Raw genomic sequence first — 20,988 nt, forward strand, 5'->3', positions numbered from 1 at the left:
TGCTTTGGCTCCCTCCCACACGATCATCAAAACGAATTGCAGCACCCACAACACTGCCTTGTACAAACCAAGCTAGCAGCACGGAAAAGTTACCTGGCTAAGGACCCCAGGTACCCGTATATATGCCTGCCTTAAAGATCCCGTCACTGCCCATTCCCAGCCCCTAATAATGACGTTGCCAAAGTACGAGAGGGGAAAGGGAAGAGAAACATCAAAAGAGATAGAGTGCCCTCAAGCAACAAGTTCCACAGGCTATACAGACATACAATCCACACACAAGGGGCAACCCGCTATGGGTTTAATTTGGCAAGGAAGGAGTGGATGGCTGAAGTGGAGGAAGTCACAACAATGAAGAGTTGTGTCCTGCTTAAGGAGCACTGGAGGACACCGGGGCAGCTCTGACAGGCTGTGGTTCTGATCATGGCATGGTGACATTGACTGCTGAAATCTACACATTCTCCAGGGAGAAAAAAAGGGCTTTAATTTGGCTTTGTTTATACATGATGTCCCTGCCAAAAAGCACATGTGCTACTGAATAATGTTTGGGATTTATTTTAAACTTCTAACTTAATGTTAGAATATACATACATGCATAGAAACGTATATGTTTTTTTAAGAGTTGAAAATGATGGCATTTTATTGGTGTTAAGACATATTCCCTACATCATTTTTTTCTGCTGGGGATGAACGTATTGCCATAACAAATGGTATTCATGAGTTGTTTGGAGAAAGGTGTGAGAAATGGGTGTGCCGTATTAATGACTGCTTTGGTGTTCTTAATTGAGGCTGCATCCATCACTATATTTAGATTATTTGGGTGTTCACTTCTTGTGCAAATAATCTTGTGCATGTATGTGATGCTTTTAAAGTTTATGGGATATATTGGCATCATTTTGAAGGTACGTGCTTATGCCCTGTTTTATGAATCACGCACTGTTTTTATAAGTGAGCCCCTGGTCTTTGAAGCGTAGGGAAACATTAAGATTGGTTGGACTTCTAGTTAGGAAAATATCACCTTATCTGAATATATATCTTCATTTATGAATGAGGTCATTTTCATAAATCCAACAGGACATACAAGTAGGGTAGAGAATAACACTAACAACCATAAACACAGAAGAGCTGAGGCAAAACAGCTGAAGAAATGAAAGTCAGATTTACTTTAACATTTCATACAGTCATAATGTACAATGTAAACTATCTGGAATGTAAAACTGGGTGTGGAGTCTTTGAAATGTATACCAAAGCCAGAGCATCTCTCCGTATCAAGTGTGGAAGAGGAGAGGTTTCACTCAACTCAATAGGCAACAGAGAGTCATCTTACCAGAGTTCTCATTTTACCCTGGAGAAATGAGCAAGAATCAAGTCCTACAGAGTGAAACTCTACATAAAGGCAGTGTGTAACCTCTACTAGGGGGCTACCTTTTCAAACCAAATCATTAATAAAGCAACATCCTCAGGTGTGATACTCTTTGGGCAAGAGAGTTGGCCTCAAGTGCAGAACACCATTTTGTTAACATGATCCCAGGATTAACACTCCTCTCTTTACTTTACTGCAGTCTTTTGTGGCATTTGATATCTTTTCATTCTTTCTGCTCTGAAAGTCCCATCTGTATTCTCTGAGCAGAGTTCAAGGAGGAATCATTTCTCCTGCATACTGATACCTCTGAAAGGAAGGTGGGGGGGGGGGGGGGGGGCATAGACTTCTTTGGGAGTGTATGGTTCTGCTTTGCACTGCTCTGCTCCTCAAGCTGGCCATACAGGCTTTATTTACACAGTGGAAGTGATATGCTGTGTGAGTATGCCCTCCTGGGCTGAACATCCGACAGGCCTCACTGATTCAGGCCAGGAAGGAACATATGGTTCTCTTTAGAAGCATGTTGACTAACACCCCAGCTTTCCCCTTCAATCCTATGAGTAATCTTTCAAGACTGTGTGTCACAAGTCTGTCCACTCCTCCTGCTCTGTCTGCTTAGGAGCAACACACTACAACCTCCCAGCTGTTCTGCTTCAGGAAAACTACCCCTGAAAAAGGAATTCCTTTAAACTGAAATAGAGCCTATACCATATTTAAGAAAACATTTATAAGCATGTTTGAAAACATACTTCTGATTTTCCATGGTTTATGTAAATTAGGCCTCATGTAATTAATCATATATATGTCATGAATATGTTTATCCCAAAAGTGTATCCAAAGACATTGTTTATTCAAACCCAGTTGATACTCAGGATTTTCACAAGACAACATCTGAATGTAGTTTGACTTTACAACTTAACTCCACTGTCCGTTCATCATAGAAAAGGAATAGTGAAAAGGTATCTTACACATAACCTGATCATTTGGCTTTGTTGAATGTGATACAGGCCCTACATTAAATGATGATCCTGGTGTCTTGAAAGCACAAGGTTTTGCCAGTTAGCGTGTTGCTCACACAAAGAGTGCAGCAGAGTATTTTACAAGGGGATTTTTATAAGCCAATGAAAGTTTGGTTTTACAACCAGTCCTTTACAACCAAATCAATCTGTTTTGTGCACAAACATGAAATGTAAGAAAGCTGGTCTACTATACAGTCATCATCTGTCTGTCTCTGATTAGTAGAGACAGGACATTTCTGGCGTGCCTCTGTGAAAAGCAGTCAGACAGTGCTCTCAAATTGAGAGGTCATGCTCATCCCACTGGTATGTGCTAAGATAAGACATAGTGTTATCAAAATGTTGAACTCTATGGGCACTCATTCATCCTGTGACAGAGAGCCATTTGGCCGAAGAGCCAACAGGGCCCCCAGCCTCTCTTCAACAGCAGCGTTCAGATCACAAGCTCCATAAACCACTGCCTTGGACTGGGGATAGCAGAGCAGAGCAGAGCAGAGCAGAGCAGCCATAAATAACTAGGACTGTGAGACTCCTGTAACCTCTGTGTTCTCATGTTGGGAAAAAGGCATATATACAGGATGAGTGAGCCCTTTGGGACCAAAACATCAGCGGGGAGAGGAGCTAGAGTACACTCTGTATCCAGATACTGGGCTCAACAACGCTTATGTGTTGTGATGAGAATTTTGTTGAATGTCCAATTGATCTTCTATGTTCTTGAGTGATCAAGGCCCATTGATCTTCTCTGTTCTAGATTGATCAAAGCCCATTGATGTTATCTGTTCTAGAATGATCAACGCCCATTGATGTTCTCTGTTCTAGAGTGATCAAGGCCCATTGATGTTCTCCGTTCTAGAGTGATCAAGGCCCATTGATGTTCTCTGTTTTGTATATAGAGAGAGTGATCAAGGCCCATTGATGTTCTCTGTTCTAGAGTGATCAAGGCCCATTGATGTTCTCTGTTTTGTATATGGAGAGAGTGATCAAGGCCCATTGATGTTCTCTGTTGTCTGCCCTGTTCTTTACATAGAGAGTGGCAGGGATGCTGTTGCAAGTGAAGAAGGTATGCATTATATGCAAATGATCTGAGGTAGATGATCTAATACAACAGCAGAACTTCACTAGGATATTAAGTTGAGAGCATGTTCTTTGGAAGAAACTTAGAAACTCATCTTAACTTAAAATCATTCACTTATCATTTTGCCTGGATACTGGTGCCAATGGCTTTGAACACTATGCATGGTTCATACAAGCCAGTAGAAGAGACATTCCTGTTCATGATAAAGTTGTACATTTATTTCCTTATTACAATGCATAAGAATGACATATATGTTACAGCTATGTGTATACATTAAAGCTGATACTAACATGTAACATGGCAATATTCAACAGTAACCTTCACACTATTATCTCTTCATCCATAATCATAGCAATCCTCACTGTTCAATCGCAGTTTAGGACGCTAGGTATAGACATCATATCTGACATTCTCAGTACATGTGAGTTCATGTATATCATAAACCCAGTCTTGATAAGATAAACAAGCAGCAACTCCCTTCATATGCTATACACATCAACCACATGTTGCTCATTTCAACAGGAAATATGCCCAGACAATCAGATTCAAATATAGGGGGTCTTCTGCATACTTTTGTCTTCTGGTGAAGTGTTAAGGAGTACCAAATAACAAGCTCCAGTTGTCAGAAATAGACTCTTGGTGTCAGGAATAGACTCTTGGGGCCTGATTTACCAACATTGCGACCGCAGCTTAATCTGCACCTTTGCCAGGCGCACATTAACGCACAGTGTTTTTCCGCATTTTCCGTGGTATTTATAAAACCAGATCCGCGCTAGGCACTCTGTGCTTACTCCGCCCTTTAGGGCCTGATTTACTAACATTGCGACTGCAGCTTAATCTGCGCCTTTTCCAGGCCCACATTAACGCACATTAACGTGTTTTTCCGCATTTTCTGTGGTATTTATCAAACCAGATCCGCGCTGGGCAATCATTATTAAGCGCACCGTTAAAAGACGGGAGAAATTGCCTGCAAGTTACTGCCACCATGGAGATTCGAGGAAGAAAAAACTAAGGTTCAGTGAAGAGCAGATAGATTTATTGGTTCACGTTCGCTCAATCACTGAACCTGATTCAATGTGCACGCGTTTATATTGATGTTCTGCCCGCCATTACCTACAGCGATGTGAAAAATGACACGATTATAAAGAATATGCTATTGGTGGCATTAATGCATAAACTGTCTATTATAACAATAAGATGTGTACATGGCGAGATTAATAAGTTCTACAAGGGACATGGGTTCACTACAATATATCCCTACTGAAACAATTACATTTACCAAGTAGCCAGGCCTCTCCAAAATCACTGTTGCTCAATCATGGATAGATGGCACTATTCCGGAAGATAAAACTGTCATGGACAGATTCAGGGTATTTGGCTACCACGTTAGTAATGGTCATGTTGGCATGACATATGACCTGGACATTCATTGAATATGTGTGCTTTCTGTTTCGGTAAATGAGTTCGTGGATTGAAGGTGGGACTGTTTGAATGTGGGTGCAATCATTGGCTTCAATTACGTTCGGAAAGTTTGCAATTTAAAAAAAGTCCTGTTTGATGTCTCTAATTTCAGCTATGGCAGTGGGGAAATGTATTGACCAGTGCGCCGTAGCAATGCGTCGAGTACCTGGGTGAATATTTGTCTGAGTGAAGGCTGAGATATACCAACTGCTGATGCTATAACTGTTTGAAATGATCCGGATGTCAATATTTGCAATGTTGTCCGGAGTTTAACAACTGATGGAATGGAATATGATCGCCGGTTGGAGGGTTCGATGTCGTCTCTGATCTGGTTCAGTAATTTAAGTATTGCGTGGCTGGTTAACCTGTACCGTCTAATGATTTGTGGTTCGCTTACCTGAAAAAAGTGTTATACGAGTTGAAAAAAATATTTCTGTGCGCTGTCTCTATCTATGTCTTCGCCTTGCTTTTATAACTGCTGCCATATCAACATTTTCAGACTCAATGGAAATGCGCTTCCTGGTTAAGACGTGCTTTTATGAGGCGGAGAATTATCCCGCAAATTAGAGACGCGCGCTTATTTTAGTAAATACCACACAATACATCATTAGGCGCACTTAACTTCTCTCCTCCCATATATTTGCGCCTCACGCCCACGTGTTTTATACCCTCCCACCTCATTGCGGCTTACATCCACAAAGCGTAAAAATGCGCCTCTACTCAAATGCGCCTCCTTTGTAAATACCGCTTTATGTTTACGACCGCTATTTTACGCCTGAAATGGGCGCAATCCTGTTAGTTAATCAGGCCCTTGGTGTTAGGAATACCCATTGGTGGAGTTTGAGAATGCATTGTCTCTTCTGCAATAGAATGAAGAGCAACTGATACAAATGTACACTACCAGAATGGTCGAACTCATAAAACTGACAAGTTGTTTTCACTTGAAAACTGCCAGTGGTCTGATGAGTCTCTCATTTTCCTATGATGTTCTGCTCATTGTGCCAAAAAATTATCTGATGTCGTATAATCTATTTGCTGCCTCTCTACTAAAGTGCCGTAACCCCAGAGACCTTGCTTGCATAACAACATGAATCAGTGCTTGAGAGGCCTCAGAGCGGAAGTTTCAGACAGTAATGATGTTTTGTCTGGCTATAATGTCTGTGCAACAAAGGATGCTGGGCTCAATTTGTGCAGACATGGTCTAGTAAATATAATTAGACCTCTTAAGAAAGCGGCAGTGGAAGTTCATGCCCTAAAAGAGTGTAAATAGTTATGAAGTACCCAAAGTACCCAAGAAAATTGTGTTAGAGGCAACACTGTCCAGGCAAACTGGAATGGATTGTTCGAATATGACAAAATTCAGTATGTTGCACAATATCCTGGTCTTGCATTACTAGTTACTAGTATTAGTTTATCTTAATTGTAAGAGAAGTTTGAATGAAACTATATTAAAGGAATGCCCTTCTGTTGCGTAGGAAAAGTGAATATTGAGCTAAAAAAGAGAAAAGTCTTTAATCTCCTGTGAACATACTTCTTGTTTAGACTGCCACACTACACTACTTGTTGTGAAGACTGCCACTCTACACTACTTCTTGTGAAGACTGCCACTCTACACTACTTCTTGTTTAGACTGCCACTCTACACTACTTCTTGTTTAGACTGCCACTCTACACTACTTCTTGTTTAGACTGCCACACTACACTACTTGTTGTGAAGACTGCCACACTACACTACTTCTTGTGAAGACTGCTACACTTCATCCCTAGCATGGCTCTCAGGGTCATAGTTCCACTCAACCTAATGATAGTAACCCCATGAGACAATAAACCCCCCACTATGTTGTAAGACCGTTATTTTGAATGCTTATTAAAACCCACCAGTACCTTTTTATGAACATTTGAGGCATGTATGCTAATATGATATCCGTATGAATGATCTGCTTGACTCCTGATTTGACTTGTGTAATATTGGCTAGCTTCTTTATTGTTTTTCCTCCCTTCACCCCTCTATTTCTATCCCTCTTTACCAGGCAGACCTCAAGCAGGCAGACCCCCCCCCCCCCCCTTTGAGCTGGGTTCTCCTCAGAATCTTTTCCTGTTACAAGGAAGCTTTTTCTTGCCACTACTGCTTTGTGCTGGCCCTACAGGGTTCAGGACTTGGACTCTGTAAAGCCTCTCCAGACTTTTATGTCTATTGTTAATGGCCCTTAAGAAATCAGTACATTGAAGTTGAATTGGTTAATTGTCATATATAGCAACAACATAATTGACAACCTGGACTGGTGGGTGGCCCAAGAATCTGAACTTCTAGTTAGGCTGGTTATTAGGGCCCGAGCTGCTGAAGGCAGCGAAGCCCTATTGTAACTGTATGGTTTCTTATTATTCTTTTTTTTTTCTGTGCAAAACTTGCTCGAAAACTCACCAAGTTTGGCAGGGACGTTATGCCGGGAATTCTAAGATCTTTTGCGTTGAAGGAATTTTCGGGCGGGGCAAAAGGGCTCTGTATTGCCCCCTAAAAATTGCAAATATCCCTCTGCATTGGGGTTATTTTGGCATAGCTCGACAAAATTCGGTACACACCTTTATCATGCCCAGACGCACCAAAAAGTGTATTTGCCCGTTTACACACCTCGCATCTGATCGAACTCCTCCTACAAATTTAATGGTTATGCATTCAAACTTGGTCAGGATACTCTTCAGCCATGGGGGATCAAAATGTATGTACGGATTTTTGAAAATCTCAAAGGTGTGGGCGTGGCAGACCCTCAAACTTTTACGACTCAGCACAACTATTGTTCTATTGTTCAACTATTGTTCCCCTTTTTTCCCTGTAGACTTGCATGGCAGAACTCTGTGGCATTATGACATCATAATAGGGTCATTAAACTGGCTTGCACCTGTGCTTCACTGACACCTGCGCCAAGGTTCCAAGGCTCCTCTTCTCTCCCTCTCCATTCAACTGTGTAACTAGGAAGGCTGTGCGGTGCGCGTCGGCATTCGACCAGCGCCTTCCCCGACGTGCGCGCGCGTGCTCGGGCCCGCTCAATGCTGCTTGCAGCTTTAATTACAATTAGTTTTTTAATGATTTAGTCAGCTTGGATGTGTTCCCTCACTCTTCAGATATAATCAAAATCATACCAGAACCTCTTGTGACCTAAAACGAGACTTTATATCATACAAACCAGCGAGGCACTAAAATGATGCTAATAAACTCGGGCAAATGCATCAGACATTAATTGCTACCTTCATACATCCATATTTCTGTGATTTAGAATGGGTGCAACCCTAGTGAAGTGTTAAGAACAGACAAGCTTTAAATAACTGTGTAATTACTTAGTTTGTTTGTAAATAATTGGTTGACTGTAGTTTTGCCAAGATTTTTATACATTTTTTTAATTAAAGAAAAACATGTTTGACAACCAATACAATCGTGATTACTTACATGTAACATTAGCCTCATATCTACATTTAGACAGCTAGATTGATAACACATACTTTCCGTGCAGGTCTTGTACCAACCAGAGGCCCTCTAAATGAAATATGTTTGGGAGGAATGCCTGTCAAAAAATGGAACCAAATTCAGTAAAGTAAACGGTGTGAAGTACTGCGCTGCTCTTCTCTCGTGTTTTAGTCACGGTGTGAGGTACTGCGCTGCTCTTCTCTAAGTCACGGTGTGAAGTACTGCGCTGCTCTTCTCTCATGTTTTATATTTCTGTCCAGGTGATCTGGACGGAGATCTGCATTATGTTGTGTTACCAAACCAGAGAGGGCCGTTACACTATTGTACTGTTAAGAAACCACAGAGGAAAGTTACACTATTGTAGGACTGTGTGTTCAATGTGTGCATGTCTGAGAAAGAGATAGCTGAGAGAGTCTAAATGCATTTGGAGGCTTGTAAGTGTAAGAATCCATTCTAGTATGATGACACAGAATTCCTCATCTGTAAACCATAAAGACATGCAGCAGGCCTGGTTCTCATCAAAGGGTATGTGTCTGTTTGTTAAGTCTTGGCAGTGCCTGACTCCTTCTTCCCGGAGCTCTCACCTCCCAGTCACTGTTAGCACACTAACAAGAGCTATGAAGATCATATTATAACAGAGCGTGGCTCAACACACTGCCTCAGAGCCAGGCATCAGGACCAGGCATAAGACGTCTTTTATGCTTTTGCACTATTTAGTAGTATTTTCAAAGGGCAAAATAATAAATCAAGACTTTATTGTAATGATCATATTACAAGCTCTTGGTCATTGAAAACTATATGTATCTGAACATTCAGTCCATTTGTGCTTTGACATGACCCCTTAACATGGTCTTTACTAAATCCAGTTTGGGTCAAGTTAGCATTTGTTCTGAATTATGATAGATATTACCAAGAACCAAGAACCAATAATCTACCAACCCTTTCAATAAAAGTAATCGATTTGATGAATTTAACAAGTCCACCACAAAACACATCCGGATGCTTCCAATCAAATGCCATGGTGTAGGGGAAATGTAGCCATGTATGTTTGAACCCATTACAGATCTGATTTCATTGTGTGTTTTTAACATATTTTGTAAACTTGAACCCTTAAATACCCTCAAAAGTGTTTGACCCAACTTCAAATTCAATGTACTTATATGCATAGTTCCCCAGGAATATGTGTGTAAGATAAGAACTCACTTGGATTAATATAATATAATAACGTAGGTGACTCATGTGACTGAAGCCATTCCAGTCCCAGCCTAGGTGATGACATCTTGCAGGGAAAAAGGAAGTCCTACTCAGAAAAGATTTATACTAAGTGACTCACTATTAGATCACATGAAAAGAAAGTCAGTCTGCAGTCAGTTAACAAACCACCAAAATATCCTGTGTGTGCGTGCCTTGAGACAGTTGTATTGTTTCGGCGCTTTATAAATAAAATTGTATTGAATGTTATTAACAAAAGTGCAATAGCTGAAGCTGGATGCTGAGAAACCTGATATCAAACTCAAAGTAAAGTATTACAGAGTCCCACCAGGATCTTGCAAGAGTTAGTTGTGTTTGGTAGAGATAAAATAGATCTCAAAGGTGTCAATATTTTTTTCATCTACGCAATATTGCCAAAATTGGAAAAGTTCTATCCCTTCAAGGTGGAGAAAAACGAAACCATGCTTTTATTACGTTTGTCATTACCGGATGGTAGTCCTCTACCAGATGGTAGTTGCGCATGTGCACTACCCGATCAATCGCTACCCGATGGTAGTCGCGCACATCACGCATGCGTCACTTTGCGACACTGATGACTGCATAATGAAATATGACATAAAATATACCCACATTATGCGTTAAGACAGCCCCCATATATTGACGTTGAGCCTTATGCTGTAAACCGTTTACAACATTATTCAATATAACGTTAAATAAAATATGTTGATGTTGAGCCTTATGCTGTAAACCGTTTACAACATTATTCAATATAACGTTAAATAAACCCACATTATGCGTTAAAAAACAAGCCCTATATGTTGATGTTGAGCCTTCTGCCGTAAACCGTTTGTGTTTGAGCATATGCGATGTGCGCGACTACCATCCGGTAGAGGACTACCATCTGGTAGGGTTAGGGTTAAAAAACACTTGAACTTGAACTTGGTAGTGACAACGTTTCGACTAAACTACTGCAACGCCCTCCTGCCCGGATGTAGCAACAACTCAATACAGAGCCTCCAGCTTCTACAGAACGCTGCTGCTTGCACACTTACTAGACCTTAAAAACATGAACATATCTCACCTGTACTTGCCTCTCTGTATTGGCTCCTTGTCAAAGGTAGAATTTATTTCAAAGTACATACAACGCCCTAAACGGCTAAGCTCCAAATTACCTCAAGAAATTGGTTGACCCCTTTTGCCCACCTAGATCACTTTGTTCCCAGAGTGCAGGTCTCATTCATTTGGAAATCCAAGGATATCAAAAAGCACCATAGGAGGTAGAGCCTGCTATCAAGTAATCTTCATGATTCCATCCAAAAAGCAGTCACCCTCTCCATTTTCAAATCGAGACTAAACACATTCCTCTTTAGTGCATCCCATAGTCATGAATAATTGCGTCAAACACCCATCACCTGTCGCTACATTCTTCACCTCTTCTTGTCAGCCATGTTGTTATGTTTAGCAGGAGTGGGCTACAGACAGCGCATGTTGTATTGTGAAGGAGGGCCTTTATGGATCCCGGCTTCCAACATGTGTCACTGCATTTCATTTGCTCAGTTAGTCTGGCGAACTACGCAATGGCGGTCCACTTCAGTCACGTAATTGGACACTCCTTTAACCAATCAGACCAACGATACAGGTGACGTACTTTGCATCTCTTAGATGCACACTATAAAAACAGATTATTATCGGGTTTTGTAGTTAGACTATCTGGTTATTCTAGTGCTCATGTAAACGGAATAAACTGATATTCGTTATAGGTTTTTGAAAAACCCGTTTAACACACCTATTTTGTTTCGTAGTCATGGTTAGTTTAAATCCGCCAATGGTGCGCCAGGTCATAGCCAGGTAGCCAATAGCCAGTTTGTGATTGGCTCCAAGGATCCTGGCAGTTCCGAACAAACCTGGTATATACACTTTGCCAGACCGATTCTGGAGGCAAAATCAAATTGGCCGGAAGAAGAGGGGCGGGATTTCCCAGACAAGCCACCCTTGCTATCCTAAGTAAAATCCGCATACACTATGTTAGCCAACCATAACTAAACATAACTCATTAAAACTAAACCAAACTCATTAAAACTAAACATAACTCATCAAAACTAAACATAACTCATCAAAACTAAACATAACTCATTGAACTAAACATAACTCATTGAACTAAACATAACTCATTAAAACTAAACATATCTCCTCAAATCTAAACATAACTCATTAAAACTAAACCAAACTCATTGAAGCTAAACATAACTCATCAAAACTAAACATACCTCTTTAAAACTGAACATAACTCTTTAAAACTAAACAAATAAAATCCCCACACACCTGTCCAGTAAGCCCCTCTCTCTGACTCCCATTGCTAGTGTTTATACTGATTGAAAAGGAGGAATGGAGGAGGTGCAGATTGGCTGGCTTGAGACCGATGGGGGTGGTGGATGAGACACACAGTCCAGTCAAGGTGTTACAATTCAGGTTTTTTTTCAGGACTGTAGGATGGGTAGGTGTGTGTGGGAGGCAGGTGAAGGAAGGTGTGTGGAGGGAAGGTGTGTGGAAGGATGATTTGTGTGGTCAGACTGAAGGTGTATGTCAGGAAGGAAGGTGTGTGTGTGTGTGTGTGTGTGTGTGTGTGTAAGGCAGGTAGGTAGGAAGTTGTGTGCGGGGAGGGAAGGTAGGAGGGTGTGTGGTTTCTAGGGGGAGGAGAAATGTACAAATCAGTACCAAATACATAGAACAAACAATGTGCCACATCAAAACTACAAACAAGGTCTCGGCCTACACAGGCAACACAGCACTAAACAAACTGAGGATAATCAGGGCAACAAATTAAGCTACTTACATGGGTCAAACAACGCACACGGAAGGAGCACATGGAAACAGCTTTGGAAGTCCATGTCTGTGTGAAAAGGAAGGGGCTGTGAGCACAGGTGTAGTTTATAAAAGGTGGTGGCAGGGTGGCAGGTGATCAGGCTGATTGGGGGTGAGTGAAACCAGGTGGGGAAATGAACAGGCTGGGAAAAGGGGCGTGGCCGTGAGTGTGAGGGAACAGGGAAAGGGTGAATCTTCTGAACACTGATACTGAGTTGCTATATTACCTACTGTTAATTGCCCACATTGCATGTATCTACTCATATGTTTATCAAATTGATGCTAACAAAATTGTCCTCTCTCTTATAGTGTGACCTTTGCTCGCAAATACTGATGGCAGTGGAAACATTGATCCTCATCATCATATACACCAAGTTAATTAACGCATATTGGCAGCCAAACTCTATTGTTGTCTCTTTCTTCCCCTCCTAGTCTAGATTATTTTAACTGGAGATGCTGCTGTAGTCTCTCCACCTAATCTACTTGAAGAAACCTTCCCTCCCACATGTTCCCATCCCCACCATACTGTCATACACTTATTCTACCCAATACTCTATTCTAGCATGTTCAGAATTTAGTGTTTTTACAGGAAGGGATATACTATGACTTTATGTCGTTACTGAGAGTTTGCCTCATATTAGAAGCCTACAATAAATGTTTAAACATGCTCTCGCTCTCAGCATAGTTGCCAAACGAATGAGAGAAAGAATGCAACTAGCACTAAAATGGGGTTGATAAACAGTGAGTGATTCAGTGGTGGCTGGAAAGAGGGATATCTATTGTCTCCGTGTCTGAGAGCTGCTCTTGGGGACGGGGGAGAAGGGTCATGTGCTGGAAGAAAAAATAAATCAGGCTGCTGTGTGCTGTAGTCCTCTAATTGGAACCACATGAGAATGCAGCTCTTTAACTGGCTTGGAGCCCTTACTGAAGGCCAAATTGAATGCAAGAATGATTATGATATGTGCATTTCAATAGTTGCAAGGGAAACATCTATGCTTTAGGTGAGAGCACACTCACTGTATTTGTGATTTCTACCTACAAACTACTATGTTGTTACTGTACAGGGACATTACTAGAGAATCCCCCCCATGGAATTGGAAATTGGCCTCAGAGTGTCTGTTCATCATTCATTTGGAAAGCAGCAAGCATTGCACCTACAACTACTTAAACAAACTGCTTCTTATGGCCAGGTTGAATCTACTGACATAAATTACATCCATCATCTAACATCAGGTGCTTTATCAAATAGCAATTTAATTTATAGTGTGCATCTAGGCCTATTCATCTGGCTGCCTGCACTGATGAATTGTTGTATGTCCAACCAACATTCAGCTTGAAGGATTTTCGCTATAATATATACGTTTAAATCAACAAAGTACTGCCAATCACCACTTCCAGGATATTGTGCTGGCTTGTCTGAATTTGCTGCAGGAATTCTAAAAAGTTCTGGTGGAAATTGGGTTAAAGACAATCAGTCGCACCCCTCATGCTGTTTTCACAGGAACGAAACAGTTTATTGGTGTATCTTTAACTATATCATAAGCTATTAAACCACATATACAGTGGGGATAACCACACTGCACATGGCAGTTTGGACTATTAGAAGCTTAAACTCCAACAAAAACAATACCCCTTGAGTTTTCCAGCCTCACAGGAGCCTAATGGTTTTCATACTACAGCAGTCTGGTATGCTGTTGCCATCCGGATTTGCAAAAAAGTATCCTGTACTTGTTCTATTCAATATTGCAATGAATTCACACATCATTAACATTGTTTCTCAATCTGGCTAGAAGCTGCCTACTTTGATTTGAAGAAGAACCATGATCGTTAGACTTTTTTAGAACATTTTATTTACCTTGAAGATACCCGTTTGTGTCAAATGCGGGAGAATGCATCATGGAACCAAACAACAGACCCCAGTATTTTTTGGACCTTTAGTGAAAGAAGTTCATCAGAATGCCTCTAAATATTTGGCAGTTTATATTTCTGTGTCCTTGGGGCCAGGATCTAGTTTTTCGAAAAATACTTTAAGGGCGTAAAGCTGGATGTAAAAAAGGGTCTAGTTGCTAGTTTCACATGAACCCAGCACAAGGTCCCTTGAGAGACCATTAGAAAGTTTCCTTGGCAGATAAGACATGTTCTCAAGAATACACACATTCTTCTACAGAAGCACAGATTATTCTGATTTGGTTCGTTATCAAAATTACCCTCAGTAAATACATGTTTATAGGTAAATCATGTATATAGAAATACAAAAATACACAGATAAACCAAAACATGCCCACTCCGAGAGAAATCAATTAATGCTGTATACCTTGCAAAAGGTCTGGCATATCTTAGACAGTGAGAAACCAGTCTAGTGTAGAGATCTGAGCAACTCTGATAGGGTCAAACCAGATGGCTGGAGCAGTGAGTAGTCATGGATATCTTCATCAACTCAACTGAGTCATTGCTTTTGCATCACACGTTTTAACAAAATACTTTAATTCAACAGTCCAATATTTACAGTCTTTGTAGCGAGAAATGACTCAGGAAAATAGTTTTGTGGTATTTGTATTTTGTGTTAACTTGTGGTCTTCACTGTCACCATGTTGTGACCTTTAGAGGTTTCAGATGAAGTTGGGTCATGTGAACCAAGAAAAGCAGAAGAGGCTGAGAGAGAAATGACTATGAGTCAGCTCCATATCAACGAACCAGGACACGGCAAGAGTGTCCCTCCTCTTGTGTATTTCCTTAAACAGATGCCTTCCTTGTTATGACTTCACTTCAGTGGAAAATCAAAGTGAGAAGTAGGATGTATTCTTAATTCACTTGTGAATCCAGGTAAAATAAAAGTACTTTCTTGGATTGTGCTATGCAGATTTTGTAAGCAATACTCAGTGTAATACAATACAAGTGCAATACGAAGTGTAATTCTGTACTAGGCTATGACAGTAGCTAATGGCTGCTGGTTCTGGGTTTGGTTTAAATTTGTCTTAACAGTTATAATGTACCTATGTGTCAAACACTAGTGCTGAAGAATTTAGAATAGTTAATATCATCCAATTTAGAGGGATTTCAGCTTCATCAGTTTTAGTATGACAAAATGTGACTTTATCAATGCTCTAATGACTAGTACACACCACCCCAAAACACATGTTCTGCTCAGACCATAAGAAAGCATTTAGCGGAGCTCAGTCAATAACAGGAAAAGAATCCGCTGTGCCAGCAAGCTGTAAAAACAAAACAATTTAATGCAGGTGTTCCAACCAACCTTCCGCCATTGGAAATACTCCCTCAGCTTAATTTTCTGTATAGTCGGTTTTTTGAAAGTAAATAAAAGAAAATGTATTGTTTGTATCACAGTTTGGTGTTTTATGATGTTCTGTGGTAGGGTTGTGAAAACAGAAACTTACAGTTATTTACTGATATTAAAAACAACATTTTAAACTTGGGCTAAATTAATCTTTTTCTTCCTGTTCTTCTTATTTATCATAGTTTGTGACTCCTGTACATCTTCAAAACATTTTCACATGGCAAAATCATTAAAGTGCTACCTCAGAAAATGTAGTGTTTTTATACAAAAAAAGTGCAGTCAAACAACTTTCATTTAGAAGTTGAAAGTATAATTTCCATTTCATGTTATGTCTACTCTGAGATTCTTAATTCATTCAGAGAGCCAACAAATATCTGTGAAATCTATGTAAGATATCTATGTAAGATACTTTTAAATGCAGTTGTTCTCTTATGAACCTCACTTACTGTTCATACTGTAGAAATCTCCTTAACGTTGTTTCATGCCTTAAAGCTACTGTTCATACTGAAGTAATCTCCTGATCGTTGTTTCATGCCTTAAAGCTACTGTTAAGTCTCCGCCTCCTCATGTGGCAGAGCTTAAAGGCTACGACTAATATCACAAGCAAACCCACAGAGGTTACCACGACAATGAGGATGTTCAAGCTCTTACTGTCCAGTGCCTTGCAGTATTCCTGCAAAACCTTTGCAATATTGATCTCCACATCCTTTGAGTCCAGTGTGTACTGACATGTCACATTAGCGATATCAGGGATCAGCACCTCTGAGCCCTGAACCATGTCCAGGAACCTGGGGTTGCTGCAGCAGCTGAGGGGGTTGGAACCCATGTAGATAACTTTCAGTGTCCGCTCCAAAACCACTACTGTGTCATAATCTAGGGTGGCCAGACTGTTGTTTTGTAAATTCAGGAATTCAATTGATGAGTCTTTGTTCCTCAAAGGAAGGGAACTTAAGCTATTGATGGACAGATCAACAAATCTGAGCTTACTTAAAAAAGATAGGTCAGTGTTAAGGGTTCGAAGACGATTTTCTTTCAAGGTCAGGTGAGTCAGGGATGTTTCTAAACCACAGAATGCATGCTGGTGAATAGATACGCCTGGGTTCCATGCCAGATCCAGTACATGCAGAGGGCTGCCATAGAAGGCATACTGAGGCACAGACTCAAGGCTGTTTCCTGAGAGGGACACATACTGAAGGGTTGCTATGGAGGAGAATGAGACACATCCATGGGACTGTGGCCTCGGAGTAACATCAGGCTGAGATTCACAGATTCTCAGGTAGTTCTGCTGAAGATGCAGTTCTCTTATGTTAGGCAGTCTGTAGAATATACTGGAGTCCAATGTGCTGAGATAATTGCCCTGTAGGTACAGACTCTTCAATGAGAGAAGTGTGTTCTGCTCGAAAGAGACGTTCTGCATTGCATTGAAACTGAGGTCAAGGGTTTTCAATGAATTTAAAGTGGTTTCATGGCTGACACTAAATGTCTCTAAACAATTATTGCTAATATTGAGTGACTCAAGTATTATCATGTGATTGAAGAAGAATGAAGGCAAAGACATGATTTGATTGAAGCTCATGTCTAAATAAAGAAGCTGAGAGAACTGAGCTTTAAATGAACTCTCCGTCACGTGCTCTCCTTCTTCAGCAGGGCCTGAAGTATTAACACCTCTCAGGCGGTTTCTAGACAAATCAAGGTACATTAGCCTGTTCATCTGAGGGAGAACGGGAAAGTAAGGGATTTTATTTTCCCTCAAATCTAGGTAAAGGAGTTCATATTCGGTGTCTATGTCGATAGCTTGGAAGAGCTCCAGACTGTTTTTACTGAGGTTCAGCAATTTAAGTTGGGAGAGATTAAAGTCAGTGATGCAGGTAATAGAGTTCATGGACAAGTCAAGATCAGAGAGATTCATCAAGGATTCAAATGCACCCTCCTTTATCTCCAGAATGACATTATTATGCAGATTAATTTTTCTGAGTTCTGAAGATCCAGCAAAAGTGCTCTTGTCTATTTTTGTGATGCTGTTTCCATCTAGAGATAAGTTCATCAATGCTGGGGCATCTCGCAGAAAGTAGTCGCTCATGCCTGTGTACAGTCCATTGCCAGATAAATCAAGGCTCTCCACAGATGTTAGACGGCCCACATCTGTTTTTAGTGCAGCAAAAGCATCCAGGTTGTTCTGTGAAAGATCCAGGACTTGAAGATTGGTAAGGGCCTTGAAGATACCTGGCTGGATGAAATGAATTTTGTTGGAATGAAGGTTCAGATGGTGAACGCTGGTGTAGACAGCCAAGACTTCATGTGTGAGATTCTGGAGCAGATTCCGGGAAAGATCAAGTTTTTGAATGCCAGGGGGCAGCTTGACTGGAATGCTTCTTAAGTTCATGTCATTGCAAAACACATCCATCTGGACCTGGCGAAAGAAGAGGTTGATAGCAGTTCAAGACTGTAGATGTTAATCTTATGACTTGAGGAAATCAAAATAGTTACAAAAAAGTGAATGTAATATTTGTTCAAAACAAAGAGCTACTTCCTTAGTGTATGATTTAAATTAAAACCACAGAGTTAAAAACTCTGATAAATTGCAGAGCTTGACCAAGCATTAAAGCAGTATCTCTTTATGCTGGCATGAATAATTTTCTGCTTGGTACAAAATACACATAGAACATTATTTATTTTTCACTTGGCTAGCATTTTAGAGAAGACCAGACTCAGCTAGCATAGAGTCAAAATGTATTGTGCAGTCTATAATACTTTGTTGTTAAAATTCATAAGCTCCGCACAGGACGCAAGGGCATTCCAATTGGGGGCACATTAGCATTTGATTAACTACATTTGGGCACAGTGGCTCAAAGTGTTCTTCCAAAGACGGAGACAGAGTCTAAGCCCACTCTCTTACCACTCAAAGGCAAAGCTCTGCAAACTGTTGTTGTTTTTTCAAAAACTTGTAAGCATCTTATTACAACTGAAATAATGTGACAACTGTGGATGAATAAAAACATAAAAACAGTCTATTCAGTTTTTGTTACAAATCTAAAATGGTCACTCATTAATCACTTACCACTTCACATGGTGAAGGTTGGTGTGGACGTATGAAGGCAGCCACTTCATTGGCAATAACCAAAATAAACCATAACCTGGCTCCCATGGTTCTGTAAAAAGTACAACTGGTAAGGTGGTACATAATGCTTCAGTCAAAGAGTGACAAAGCTAGACTGAACAAGCTAATAACGTTTTCAGCAGGGAAGTAGTCCCTAAATGTCATAGCCTGACCTATGACTAGGCTTTTTATTCTATGTGCTTAGGCATCATTTGCAAGGCTCCCGGTGCCTTTTAAAAGTGATACACTTCAAATAGAAACCACCACATTCTATTAATAGAACAACAGTTTCCTATTTTGTTATTCCACATAAAGTAATTTAATAATTTCCACCAACACTTCTTCTTAATGTTTGCCTTTAAGAGGAAACACCTACAGATAACATTCAAACAGAGACTATACAGGTTGCAATCTTGACAAAGTAATGTCTAGACTTAAGGACAATAACCTTAATTGAGACCAAAATGTTGGCTATTGGCTAGGCTCTTTTACCCTGAGTTATATAATTGTTAAAGGTTGATCAAAAATCCACATTAAAGGTCATTCTAACCAAATTACCTACAATCTGAAAAGCCTAATGTTTTCTACAATCGGAAATAAAATCATTGTGTGTCCACCAGGAGCTATATATGCCTAACCATATTATGGTATTTAAAAATAAAGCAGTGAATTCCTGTCTCTGCAGAGACCTGAAACTTTTAATCTGAAGCGAATTGCACGCAGTCCAAAATAAGATTAAATTACAGCAGTCAACCCATTTGCAACGCAGAACTTTACCTTTATTGTGCGTTGTATCTTCTGCTGATGAACATAATGGTCCGACAAGCTAGTTCTCTCACATCCTCACTGTCCATGCAGCGAGCTCACTCCTACACCTTTCATTTCCAGTTTCAGCCAACACATCCTGTGGGAATATCCTGAATCATTGTTTTTCCCCTTTCCGTTTTAGTCCATGCCTTATTTGGGATTTGACTCTCCACTCTCTCCCTCCTCATCTCTAAAACACACGCAAACAGAAATAGGAGCGTACATTTTCTTTTTCAACAATTTCACATCTCACATCTTGTGCTCTTAGATAGAAGTTAAATTAGCATGCGAATGAAAGAACCCGTTCATTCATAAATCGCTCATTCAAACAGAATAGGTGTTTTGCTCCGAGCAAGTTATCATTATTTGTTCCTAGTTCCAAATAGTTCACGCCAGCATCGAAAGCAACATTCCAGCCAGCAGGAGATACAATAACAATCTCTCCAATAAGTGTAAGTTCGTCAGTCTTTGAATATCTTGATGTAAACTTGTACCAAATGGTTTACTCGACGTCAGCATCAGCCTAGCAAGGTTCAGGATGATTTTAAACAAGTAGATTTAGGTTTTTAGTGTGTTGATCCATTTTCAACCCATAAACTGCAGATTTGTATAAAACTTGTCAATATTAATGTGTTCAATCGCAACTGAAATATAAAGTGAGAACAATGGATACGATTAAAAGTCTTCTTTGTTGCAAACCTAAAAACGTCACTCAAGTCATCACCTACCATTTCACACGTTGAAGGTTGCAGTGCATGCATCCTCATTCAGACTGAATTGGTCATATAATTTAGTTTAGAGTAAAACATCTTTTAGGGTGCACACACACTTTAAAGCACCACAGCAGGAATTGTGGTGGTTGCACAATCCAGTCCAGTATGGACTAAAAATACCACATTCATCTCTCAACTGATTTCAATGATTTCAACTGTGCCTTGCCTTACCGGTCGACATGAATGGTGTCAGTCGGAGAGGAGTTGGTTGCATTCTTATTGGAAAGCATGTAAATGTAAAATCCCATTAAAAAGATTTTCCAAAATCAAAATTAAATTATTCGACAACACATATTTTTTAACAGTGTTTGTACAGCAGTAATCTGCTCACTGTTAAAATTTCAAGCTTTTTCAAAATTAAGAAACTCATTGGTTTCATGAACAGACAGCAACTCGCATCACATGTCCAGCCAATCCCTCCACTCGCCCCTAATAATACGATGTCTTGTCCTTCATGATACCCCTGACAACTCTACCTGTGAGTAGTGGTACTGCCCCACATGCCCTGACCTGTAACTGTCATCACCATGCCATCAAATATTCAACCAGCTATTTGGTCAGCTCGGAGAGGCAC

General features: G+C 40.3%; 1 protein-coding gene across 3 annotated transcripts; it reads right to left on the bottom strand.

The window, feature by feature from the left end:
• Positions 1-15,644: 15,644 nt before the first annotated feature.
• Positions 15,645-19,680, bottom strand: lrrc32 (leucine rich repeat containing 32). Of its 3 annotated transcripts, none has more exons than XM_080839651.1 (3): positions 19,612-19,680; positions 18,796-18,886; positions 15,645-18,147 (listed from the first exon to the last, which is right to left on the bottom strand). In XM_080839651.1, exons 2-3 carry the CDS (start codon positions 18,880-18,882, stop codon positions 16,267-16,269), a joined length of 1,968 nt encoding a protein of 655 aa, XP_080695777.1. In that variant the 5' UTR covers positions 18,883-18,886; positions 19,612-19,680; the 3' UTR covers positions 15,645-16,266. The 3 variants fall into 3 exon arrangements, with proteins under 3 accessions (XP_080695777.1, XP_080695778.1, XP_080695776.1); XM_080839652.1 differs by having other exon boundaries at positions 18,796-18,901; positions 19,612-19,636; XM_080839650.1 differs by lacking the exon at positions 19,612-19,680 and having other exon boundaries at positions 18,796-18,943.
• Positions 19,681-20,988: the final 1,308 nt, after the last annotated feature.

The sequence above is a fragment of the Sprattus sprattus genome, assembly GCF_963457725.1.
Source record: "Sprattus sprattus genome assembly, chromosome: 1".
NCBI lineage: Eukaryota > Metazoa > Chordata > Actinopteri > Clupeiformes > Clupeidae > Sprattus > Sprattus sprattus.

Excerpts from the sequence above, each read along its gene's own strand:
- lrrc32 (XM_080839650.1), bottom strand. The coding sequence starts at position 18,918 with ATGTACCACCTTACCAGTTGTACTTTTTACAGAACCATGGGAGCCAGG. Across the intron at positions 18,148-18,795 it reads AACCTTCACCATGTGAAGTG|GTCCAGATGGATGTGTTTTG; the intron begins GTAAGTGATTAA and ends TTCTTTCGCCAG.